A 12,119-nucleotide genomic window follows, 5' to 3' on the forward strand; every position below is an offset into this window, starting at 1 on the left:
TCTCTCTCCCTCTCTCTCTTTCTCTCCTTCTCTCTATTTCTCTCTCTCCCTCCCTCCCTCTCCCATTGTCCCTTCCTTCCTTTCTTCTTTCCCTCCCTCTTTGTCGTTTCCTCCTTCCCTCCCTCCCTCCCATTGTCATTTCCTTCCTTCCTTCCTTCCAAATCCATTTTTACCAAGAAACCTGATGCCCACTTAACTCTTTATGAAGCACTGAAGGAAAGTTGGGGAAGATCTATCAACAATACGTGGAGGTTGCTAGCTCATTTAATAAGCTTTATTCCAGCAACAGAAACACCTCGTATTCACTCAGAGTCGATCCACGCATGCCAACAATGCTGCTGTGGACTGCGGGGCAGGAAGGCACACTTCACACGGGAGGGATGGAAGACGCACCAAAACGCCCTTTGCCCCGTTCGCCTTCTGCAGACGCAGCCGGAGTCCCGGGTAGGGGGAGATCTGGGGCTGAGGTGCACTCAGGGAAGCGCACGCTAGCAACTCACAACCAGCTACTCTTGGGGGACGGGGGCACAAAGTCAGCCAGACAGGGCTCGGAGCGGTTGACCATCCCGAACTACAGCTGTGCTTCCACCTTTCCCAGGGTGGCCTCTGCAGCGGAGCACAGCGCAGGGCACCAGCATGCCCTACTGCCACAGAAGCGGCCCACCAGAGCAGCCCCGATTCCTTCAACTCCGACAGGCCCTCATCCCGAAGCCTCCCGCTGCTGGAAACCTGCGGCGGTGGCATAGCAGGGCTTGCGAAAAGCGGGGCGAGTGGCGGTGGCTGCTCCCAGCACCAGCCAAGGGCAAGCAGGGTAAGGCCACTCCTGCTCAAAAGCCAGGGTTTGGTGGCTGACGAGGCGCTCGCACGGGACTCTCCCAGGACTGGTGGCCCGAACGGGGACCGGCCTCCCCCTCTCCGCGCTAGAGTGGCACCGGCTTTCTCTTGCAGAAAGCAAGCTGAAACCGAGTGAGGGAGATTGCAGGAGCGCGAGATCGGCGTTTCTCAGCATGTGCCGATTTGCGTTCCTGGCAATCTCCCTCGCTCGGTTTCAGCTTGCTTTCTCTTGCAGCAAGGCAAGCTGAAACTGAGCAAGGGAGATTGCAGCAGCGCAAGATCGGCATTTCTCAGCACGCGCCAATTTGCATTCCTGGCAATCTCTCTCGCTCGGTTTCAGCTTGCCTTGCTGCAAGAGAAAGCAAGCTGAAACCGAGCAAGGGAGATTGCAGCAACGCGAGATCGGCATTTCTCAGCACACGCCGATTTGCGTTCTTGGCAATCTCCCTCGCTCGGTTTCAGCTTGCTTTCTCTTGCAGCAAGGCAAGCTGAAACCGAGCGAGGGAGATTGCAGCAGCACGAGATCGGCATTTCTCAGCACGCGCCAATTTGCATTCCTGGCAATCTCTCTCGCTCGGTTTCAGCTTGCCTTGCTGCAAGAGAAAGCAAGCTGAAACCGAGCAAGGGAGATTGCAGCAACGCGAGATCGGCGTTTCTCAGCACACGCCGATTTGCGTTCTTGGCAATCTCCCTCGCTCGGTTTCAGCTTGCTTTCTCTTGCAGCAAGGCAAGCTGAAACCGAGCGAGGGAGATTGCAGCAGCACGAGATTGGCGTTTCTCAGCATGCGCCAATTCACGCTCCTGGCAATCTCCCTCGCTTTCCACTTGTGAAGGTCGGGCCCGTACATACGGATCAGCTGATGATTCCGTACGGCCGGCCCCGAGCTCCACCAATGGGCTCCAGTCGGTGGAGGTCAGGGCCAGCTGTACAGAGTTGCCAACAGTGGGGGAGGGAGGGAGTCGGGCGCATTTTTCCCTCCACACCCGCGTTCTGATGGCTTGGCCTGCCCTGGTGCGCATCAGGAAAACAAACTTGGGCCTCGATTCCCATCTGCTGCCGCAGGATGAATCCTCAGGGAGGGTGTGCGCCATGTGGCCGCTTTGCTTTCCCCTTTGCTTTGCACATTGGGAAGAGGAGAGGGGGAAATCTCTCGAGCCCCGGGAGGGAGGCAACATGAGGGCCATGAGGGGTATCGCAAGCTTGCGGGGGGGGGGAGGAAAAGAAGATGGACGCGAGCGGACGCAAACACCTACCTGCCGAGGGAGTGGATGGCTCCGTTCCCTTCAGGCTTGCGCTTGCTTCTGGGGGAAGGATGACAGGGTTGCTGCACAATGAGTCCGGCCTGGTAGGTTCCTGCAGCAGCATGTTTTCCAGCAGCAAGTAAGCTGGGAAGGAGCAGGAGGGAGGTGGGGGGAGGCGGGGGGGAGGAAAGCGACACCACGTACCACCAGCCAAGTGCTCGCGTACCACCAGTGGTACAGGTACCACCGGTTGAAAAGCCCTGTTTTATACTAACAAGCATATATTTGACTATACATACTCCTGGAACCCTTATGTTGTAGATATTTTACTTTTATCAGTATATTTAATCACTGGTCAGGATTGGTGAGACAACATCTAGGTTTTCTGACAATTAGACTTGAGCATATTCTTGAACTAGAAGCTTGAATAACTTCTCATACTTTGTGTATTACTGGAATTGAATTCCAATACATAACTGTCAGGGCCCCATCAGAGCCCAAGGAGGAAGAGGGGCTGGCTCAGGGGGGTGGTGCAGTCTCTATGGCTCAGGAGGAACAACCTGAGAATTAGGACAAGGCAGTCCTGGGCCCATCAGGCCCTGAAAGAGTAGGCAAGGAGGAAGAGAGGTCTCAGGCTGGTCAAGAAAGACCAGAAGAGCTCCAGAGCTGTGGAGAAGAGCAAATGCCTTGCCCGCCTGGTCCCCGAGTGTGAAGAATGGAAAGAAACTAGAGTCAGTGCAGGACGACCTGCCCTCCTCATGAGGTTCACCTGGAGAGTAATATTTAAGGAGACGCCATGAGGAACACTTGCCAGGAACAAGTTTTGTTTTCAGATTACAGTCCCTCAGTTTTGCCTGCTTTCGCCTTGCTTTAAGAACTGTTTTTGTCTGCATCAAAGACTGCCTTTTGCTTTGCTTCAAGAACTGTGTTTGCTCTGCGAGGACTGTTTTTGGCTTGCCCTAGGCCTGAAGATTTTCCCTTCAGACCTGCCTTGCCTTGGACCCTGTCTTGTTTTGAGAAGTGCTCCTTGCCTTGGACCTTTGTCTGGCTTTGAAAACTGCCCTGGCTTTCTGTCCAGACTTTTGCCTTGTGGACTTACCAAGTAATTAAGGGCTGTTGTTTGGGGGGACTGGGGGTGGAGCCTGCCAGGTTAACTCTTACCAAGAGCAATAAAGAACTCTCTGGAGGCCTGCCTGGTCTTGCCTATCTGGGTCATAACAATAATAACAGAAGGCAGCTTTCAGAAATGAAGTCCTTCTTACAAGACTTTTAGTTCCTTAAACATGACTTTATCTTCATTCTAATAACAGTGTGAAGACAGTACACTCTGAAAACAGATTTAATTTGCAAGTATGGAGTTACTTTCAGATTTTGCTGTGGTTTCCATCCAGAAAAGATCGTGTTTACTGGATATGACGACGTGAATACAGAAAGCTAGTATAATAGTAATAATAAGTTGGAAGGGACCTTGGAGGTCATCTAGTCCAACCCCCTGCTCAGGCAGGAAACCCTATACCATTTCAGACAAATGGCTGGCCAGTCTCTTCTTTAAAACTTCCAGTGTTGGAGCATTCACCACTTCTGGAGGCAGGTTGTTCCACTGGTTAGTTGTTCTAACTGTCAGGAAGTTTCTCCTTAGTTCTAGGTTGCTTCTCTCCTTGACTAGTTTCCATCCGTTGCTTCTTGTCCTGCTTTCAGCTGCTTTGGAGAATATGACTCCCTCTTCTTTGTGGCAGCCCCTGAGATATTGGAACACTGCTATCATGTCACCCCTCACTCTTCTCTTCATTAAACTACACATACCCAATTCAAGCAACCGTTTCCTATATGTTTTAGCCTCCAGTCCCCCAATCATCTTTGTTGCTCTTCTCTGTACTCTTTCTAGATTCTCAACATCTTTTTTACATCGTGGTGACCAAAATGATGCAGTATTCCAGGTGTGGCCTTACCAAGGCATTGTAAAGTGGTATTAGTACTTCACGTGATCTTGATTCTATCCCTCTGTTAATGCAGCCTAGCACTGTGTTGGCTTTTTTGGCAGCTGCAGCACACTGCTGGCTCATATTTAAGTGATTGTCCACTAGGACTCTGAGATCTCTCTCACAGTTACTACTATTGAGCAAGGTACCACCTATACTATACCTGTGCATTTGATTTTTCCTGCCTAAATGTAGAACCTTACTTTTTTCACAGTTGAATTTCATTTTGTTAGATAGTGCCCAGTGTTCGAGTCTGTCCAGATCCTCCTGTATCTTAAGCCTATCTTCTGGAGTATTGGCTATTCCTGCTAGCTTGGTGTCGTCTGCAAATTTGATGACTTCCCCATCTATCCCCTCATCCAAATCGTTGATGAAGATGTTGAAGAGCACTGGGCCCTGGGGCATCCCACTACACACTTCCTTCCATGTAGATGCAGTTCCATTGAGGACCATGTCACTGCGTTTTTTCTGTTTTGTCAGCTCAGCATGTCTCACTCTGTTTTTCTGCCAGCTGCATTGTACCCTTATCATTGTAACCTAGGTAGTTGTCACATGTCCAGCCATGTTTTGGTTTCATGTCTGGATCTACTATGTTGTGCGCATGTTCAGCCACAAAAAGTTTACTTCTCTCCTTCTCTTTGTGCTGTCTTGTGAGAGAGAGCATGTAGTCAGTTAAGTCTTTCTTTCATTTTCTGATTAAAGTTTTTTACAGTAGAATATATGTTTCGGGGTTTCTTTATTTTTACCTGATGTTCATCATGCATCAAATGAACCACAGTCCACTAGTTTTGTCACTTGATCAAAGAATGCAATAAGATTTGTCTGGCATGATCTGTTTTTGACAAACCCATGTTGGCTTTTAGTGATAACTTTGTTCGCATCAAGGTGTTCGCGGATTTGTTGTTTGATTATCTTTTCCAGAATCTTCCCAGGTATTGAGGTCAGGCTAATAGGTCTGTAGTTTCCTGGATCTATTTTTTTCCCTTTTTTGAATATGCGAACTACATCAGCTCTCTTCCAGTCCTCTGGTAGTTCCCCAGTGCTCCAGGATCTTTGAAAAATATAGTTCAGTGGTTCTGAGATCACGTCTGCCAGTTCTTTGAGAACCTTGGGGTGTAATCCATCTGGTCCTGGTGATTTGAACTCATCTAGGCTGGACAGGTGCTCACTTACCATTTTCTTGCCTATCTTAACTTGCGTTTCTATTCTGTTTTTTATGGCACTGGTTTTGGTAGGTTGGACTGTTTATTCCCTTTGTGTAAAGACAGATGCAAAAAAGGAGTTAAATAATTCTGCTTTCTCCCTGTTGCTTGTCACCTTCTTGCCACTTTCCCCCACTAATGGACCAATCATTTCCTTAACTTTTTTCTTGTTTCTTATATGTTGAAAGAAGCTTTTTTTGTTATTTTTGACTTTGGTCGCAAGCCTTAGTTCATTTTGAGCCTTAGCTTCCCTCACTTCATCTTTGCAGGCACGGGCTGTTTGCTGATATTCTGCCTTAGTTATGTGCCCCTCTTTCCACTTCTTATACTTGTCCTTTTTATCTTTCAGTTTATCAGAGAGTTCTTTATGCAGCCATGCTGGTTTCTTTTGAAAGCAGTTATTTTTCTTCTTTGTTGGTATTGTGCTAGACTGGGCCTTTATTATCTCACTTTTCAAAATTTCCCAAGCTTCTTGAGTTGTTTTCCCCTTTAGGATTCTCATCCATGGAATTCTTCCCAAGGTCTCTCTAAGTTTATTGAAATTAGCTCTTTTAATGTCCAAGACTCTAGTTTGGCTGTATTCTATTGCTTGTGCTTCCATAATGTTGAATTCCAATATTGCATGATCGCTTTCCCCCAAGGTTCCTGTGGCTTGCTTGTAGTCTTAAAACCATAAAGATTACAATGTTCCAGGCGGCTTGCTTGTCACATTAGAGGTTAACTGTCTTTTGTACATGAAAGTTATGTTTTTTGGTGTTCATGGCTAGTAAGCTCCATGAAATGATATAATGTTTAAAATGCTACTAGCTTTCAGCACACCCAGTAACAGTAAAGTTTATAGACTGATTGTGTTGTATGAATTTTTGCTGTTTGAAATCTGTTCTAGTTAATTGTTTCATTGGATAATCTTGAAAGTACTGTATTTTAAGAGAAATAATTATTAATAATAATAATAATAATAATAACAATAACAATAACAACAATAATAAATAAATTAATTATTATTATTATTATTATTATTATTATTATTATTATTATTATTATTATTATTATTATTATTATTTAATTTCTATACCACCCTTCTCCCAAAGGACTCAGGGCGGTGTACAGGGCAATAAATACAATGAAATACAATGTATAAATGTTAAAAAAGAATTAAATAAGTAGCCCAATTACAATAAAAATTAATAAAATTAATATTAAAATACCCCAAACCCATATATTCTTATCAGCCACAGATTTTACATATTTTTATCCTCTGTGACTTTTTTAAAAACAAAACTAACATGAAAAACCACATAAAGTTTTTCTTTAAAACATACTCCATTCTTGCTATACATAATCACAGGTCTCGTTACTCTTACTAGTTTTATTTCTTTTAGGCCAGGAGATCCAAAACTGAGATTCATTATGATGCATTGGCAATCTTAGCTCTAAAAATACGTTTCAAAGACTGGAAGCAAGGACTTTCTCTCTGCCTTATTAATTAGTAAGATAAAATACATAGTTATGGCAGTGTGCTATCCATTTCACAGTACTACTTCATTTGAGAAATACTCAAAAAAGTAGGTATTCTTAAATATAGGTTTGTAAACAGTGAGATTCCCCAAGAATCTGTTAGCAAGACACTAGTTTCGATGCAATGAAGAATAATCTAGAATTAGGAATGAATAGTCAGGCTGTACAAATAATGGATAACCTCATATTATTTTGACTAATTAACAAAAAAGGGACACTGAAGGGTTCTCAAAGGATCTGTGCATATTGGGCTTTAAAATGTCAAATATCAGTGTGAGCAAGTGATACATATTAAGACAAAAAATCTTAACTTGACATTATGCTACTAGAGTCAGAACTACAAGTGCTTCCCAAACAGGGAAGAGAACCTGCAGTTGTCATTGAGATGTTCCAATAGAAGAGAATATATGCAGGGTTGAACTGTGCTGTTCTTGATGCTTCTGAGCTTGGTTGTTTGATTAAAGCCATTTCATTACCAACTAATATCACACTGATGATATTACCTAGTTGGGTAATGAAACCAAGCTCAAACAGCACCAAGGACAGCAGAGTAGAGAGGTTAACATCCAGCTGCTGTGAAAAAAGGAAATTCCATCCTTATGGAAGGAAGTAGTAGTAAGTCTTTCAATATATGTCTATTACTTCTATTGTAATAGAAGTAAACATGTAAAAGAAGTGAAGCCAATGAGCAAAGGCTACAGTATTTGAGATGTATAAGATTATGAATGGAGCTGAAAAAGTGGACAGGGATTAGTTTTTATGCCATATAATAAGAATATCCAATCCCTTGCAGGGAAGCTGCATAATGAAACAGTCGAGACAGATATATGGTATGACAGATATATGATGTCAGAAATTCAAACAATTATCACAAGATGTTGTGGCTGCTAATGTGAACTACTTCAAAGAAGACTTAAATAAAGTACAGCTAATGGTTGTGACAGCTGTTTTAGGCTATTTCCAGGATCAGAGGCAGCAAATCCTGGATATCCAATTGAGCCCTGCAGGTGGACTTTCTATTGGCATCTGATTGGCCTTTATGGATAACATATTCCTAAATGTTTGATCCAATTCAGAAAAAATGCTTTTAAATCTTTTTGGTGAGGACCTCACCAAATAAACAAGTAGTTCAATTCAGGTTTTTTTTGTTTTGTTTTGTTTTGTTTGACGCTCCACAAAAATATTAAAATCAAGCAACATCCACAGCTTGGCTTAATGTCTTGAAAAATAAGACATTTTTTTCTTATTTGCTGTGTGTGAAATAATTCTTAAAAATATATCCATTATTCCATATATTGTAGAAACCGACTGGGAAGGTAACTGTCTGATTTTTATAGTAATACTACCACCCAAATGGACCAAAAGTAGGAGGAAAGGATAATCTGCAATTCATTGGAAAAAGCTTTTAATTTTCAGTTTATTTAGAATACTGAAATAGTGATCGCTTAGAAACACCAGCATCTGTATCCATTAGAAATGACTCTGATCGAAATTCACATTTTTAGTGAAAAGTAATATATATGTCTGTGTCTGTCTGTCTGTCTGTCTTCAGGAAGACTATGATCGCCTCAGACCGCTGTCATACCCCATGACTGATGTTTTCCTCATCTGTTTCTCTGTGGTAAATCCGGCTTCTTTTCAGAATGTGAAGGAGGAATGGGTACCAGAACTTAAAGAATATGCACCAAATGTACCTTATTTATTGGTTGGAACCCAGGTACGTGGCTTAAACTGTCTGTCTGTCTGTTTGTCTATCTGTCTATACCTACCTACCTACCTATCTGTCCATCCATCCATCCAAAATAGCAAGATATTTTCTTCTTTTACAAAAAGCACATGCACTGCTCGTTTTTGCCTTTGAAATGTTCTCAGAACCTTTAAAGATTAGTGAAGTTCCTTCCTGTGATCTTTACTTCTCTAACTCTATTACTATCAGCTATTAAACAGATTCCTAAGTTCTTCAAGGGCTGTGCCCATTCTAATTGTTTCCTGTGTCATGATGCCCTTCTGAGAATAGTGCCATTTTTTTTTATTTTTCCCTGAAAATTCTTTTCAAATTCATCCTTTCCCATAAAATCTTTGGCTTAACCACTTATAATTCAAATGAAGTCTAAATACCCATAATTTCCTCCTTGTCAGATAAATGTAGCTTCTCCCTCTTTCTAGATCAAGCAACAGTTTCCTCACCCCTTGGTCTTTCCAAGCATGTAGGCTTACATTTCTAGTTTGCAACTAAAATAACAAGAAATGCATCCAAAGCAATCTAATTTTAGAGCCAGAAGGGACAACTGGAGCCCTGTAGTCCTTCTGTGATTAACACCATTAGTTGTAAACAGGCCTTGAAAGATTAACTATGGAATGGAGAAACTGTCCCAATGAAGAGAGAAAACAAAACTGCATCTTAATCTACTTTTGTTGCTCTTGTTAGGGAACGACAGGGCTTTTTTTCTCATAGAACGCTCAGAACGGAGTTCCGGCACCTTTTTTGGATGGAACCTTGTAGGATAGGCAAGGCGGGTTGTATGACACGTATGAGTTCTGGCACCTTTTTCTTATACAAAAAAGCACTGGGGAACGAAGTCCTTTGACAATACCCTCCCCCCCTTTGACCTCTTTATGAATTTTTAAAACCTCTTTCAGCATTTAAATTGAAAGCAAAGCTCTGAACAAAAAGGATGTTTGCTCATAAACAATAAAGCAGCAGTTATAGGATCCAAACAGCTGATTCTGACAAGCGTGGGTATCACATGCTGTAGCTGGATGGAAAGAAGAGTCTTGTGGTCACTAACGAGTCTCCTTTGCTGATAAATATATAGACACACATCTCTGTGTACTCTGGGTGAGAATAATTGGTTCACCCATTTTTACCCATGTGACTGTGGCAGTCTGGGCTCAGTGCCCACCACTGGTTTTCCAAATAGAAATGTGGGGGTATCCTGTTAGTAAGGAAGTACCATTTTCCTTTTCAACCACTCCATATATGGTTTCAAGTATATATTACTGCAAAATCAAACCCTGCTTCCCCCCCCCCGTTTTTATTCACAATTTATGCATCTTACCATTTCCCTGTTGAAAAGTTAACCATGAAATTAATTCTGATATTCAAGATGGAGCTAGGCGCTGAGGACATATCATTGGTAATCCTACTCCCTAATCTCTGAAAATCAGGTAGACTTCATGCATTAAAAACAGTGAGCAAATATTTTCATGTATTTACTGCCCTGCCACTGATGCTAGAAAACTGGAAATCCCTGAATTCATTTTCTGCACTAAGGAAATTTAAAAATTGCTTGTATTCCCCACCCCCACCTATCAGTTTGTCTCTATGCAATATATCTAAATGATTTCTATGAACGAGTTGGCTGCAAATCCCATCAGCTCACTCTTACCTTGAAAGGCCTGCTTGAATCAGCAATAGGGAACTCACAAATATAGAAGCAAGCTAGCTCCATAGAGCTGCAGCAATTCTAAAAGGCAAGTTTTATTATGGCTTCAAGTATGCCACAGTTGAGCCTGAAATAAATTTGCTTGACTCTCGACACCTGAATCCATGAAACCACAAAGGTCCAGAGTTTATTCTGAAGCTGCAAAGAGTAGTTGTGTCTATGAAATAACTGTTTCGCAATTATCCGTTTACCAGTAGCCATGCAGAGACACTTTCAAGCTCCCACTCAGATAATGTTCTACAGGCCTTGAAAACCTGGCTTTTTTTCTCAGGTTCTGGCTTAGATGGATGAAGCCTCTTGCTGGGTGCATGATATATGTTTTGGCCCTTTGGCTGGATTTGCCATTTTACTTTTTTTTTTTAAAAAAATGTAATTTGTACATCCGTTATGTTTTCTGCAGTTGGTGGTGCCTAAGTGAAATAAATCAATAAACAAATATGTACGTAGCTGCAAATGGTTTGGGGAACAATTAGCCTTTCTTTCTTCCAGCTACCAATTTTCTTCTGCAAATTTCCTCCAAACTTTTTCTTAATTGATTTCTAGTCTCAGAATAAGCAGAAGAAAGAAAATAAGTAGAAAGATAAAACAATCCCTGCCTCTCATATTCAAATTATTGACTTCTTGTGTGCTCTTCGCTTCTTGTATGTGGAGCTAAAATTTTGGGAGGATGCCTTTTGAAGGCTTTCTCTGGAAATGTCATAGGGCCTTTTAATTTGCACACGGTTATTTGAACCACAGTACCATACGGAAATAGGCTTAAGATTAGGTTAAAGCAAAAGTTTATAGATTGAATAGCCTGAGTTAGCTGTGGTTAAATCTCACCAAGTTCAATATTAATCATGCCTAATTCAAATCCCAAAGTGTTCAGTGAGATATCAGCATTGTCACCGTGTATTGGAGCCACTTCTGTTTTCTTTTTTTATAAAGTCTGTGATGTAAAGTTTGATTCGTAACAGAAGAACTACATATCTTCTGTAACTTTCCTAACAGATTGATCTTCGTGATGATCCTAAAACATTAGCAAGGCTAAATGACATGAAAGAAAAACCAGTATCTATGGAACAAGGTGTTAAATTAGCAAAAGAGGTAAGCTGGAGATTTAGAATTCAAATCTTGCTTGGTATTATGTGTACTGGTATTATGTGGACTTGCAGCAGCCATAGAAAAGGATCAGCCCAAGCTACAGGTAATCCTTGACTTAAGTCTATTCATTCAGCAACTGCTCAGAGTTACAGCGGTGCTGAAGAAATGGGCTTATGACCAGTCCTCCAAGTTCCAACAGGTCCTGTGGTCCTGTGAGTACAATTCAGAGGCTCAGGTGCCCAGCTGCAATTACAGTGTCACAGTGTGCCACGTCACATGATTGCAATTTGCAACCTCCTGTCATCTTCCCACAAGCAAAGTCAATGTGGAAACCACCAGGGAAGGTTGCACGTCGTCCCTATAAGTTAGTCCTGCAGCTTTTTCTCCTGAGAAGCCCACTGAAGAGTACAAGAGTACTTGTATTCCGTAGCACATCTGCACGTGGTAGCTCCTGCCCACTACACAGTGCGCACCCTACCCAGCACTCCTCACCTGACCCACTATGTAGCACACTCCCTCCCCCCCGCACTTAAAAATCCAAACATCCTGAGGTTGCAATGGCTGACAGGAATGCCGTCATAACTCAAGGACTATCTGTGTTTTAGAAGTTGCTGTTCATGGCAACAAGAAAGTGTATTTCTATGTATATCCCTTTGAGTCCTTGGATATAGGATATAGAGGACATAACTCTTAACAAGTAAATAAAAATATAAAATCAGTAGACCTTAGTATAGCATTTTCATGTAAAAAAAAGAGTCAAAGAAATTTGGGGGGGGGAGGGACAATTGCCCTTTAGTTCAATTATTCCCAGATAA

At 42.4% G+C, this 12,119-nt stretch overlaps 2 protein-coding genes across 5 annotated transcripts in view; one reads left to right on the forward strand and one right to left on the reverse strand.

Annotated features, from left to right (window-relative positions):
• RHOQ (ras homolog family member Q) overlaps positions 1–12,119 on the forward strand; it is a 34,859-nt gene that overhangs the window by 21,456 nt on the left and 1,284 nt on the right. Inside the window, exons 3-4 of the mRNA XM_081312954.1 lie at positions 8,328–8,492; positions 11,212–11,307. Of these exons, the coding sequence (XP_081169080.1) occupies positions 8,328–8,492; positions 11,212–11,307 (261 nt within the window). The remainder of the gene's footprint in view (positions 1–8,327; positions 8,493–11,211; positions 11,308–12,119) is intronic.
• Positions 1–12,119, reverse strand: part of PIGF (phosphatidylinositol glycan anchor biosynthesis class F) — a 55,652-nt gene that overhangs the window by 16,514 nt on the left and 27,019 nt on the right. The gene's annotated exons all lie outside the window — the stretch shown is intronic.

Source organism: Vipera berus, assembly GCF_964194415.1.
Source record: "Vipera berus genome assembly, chromosome: 1".
Taxonomy (NCBI): Eukaryota; Metazoa; Chordata; class Lepidosauria; order Squamata; family Viperidae; genus Vipera; species Vipera berus.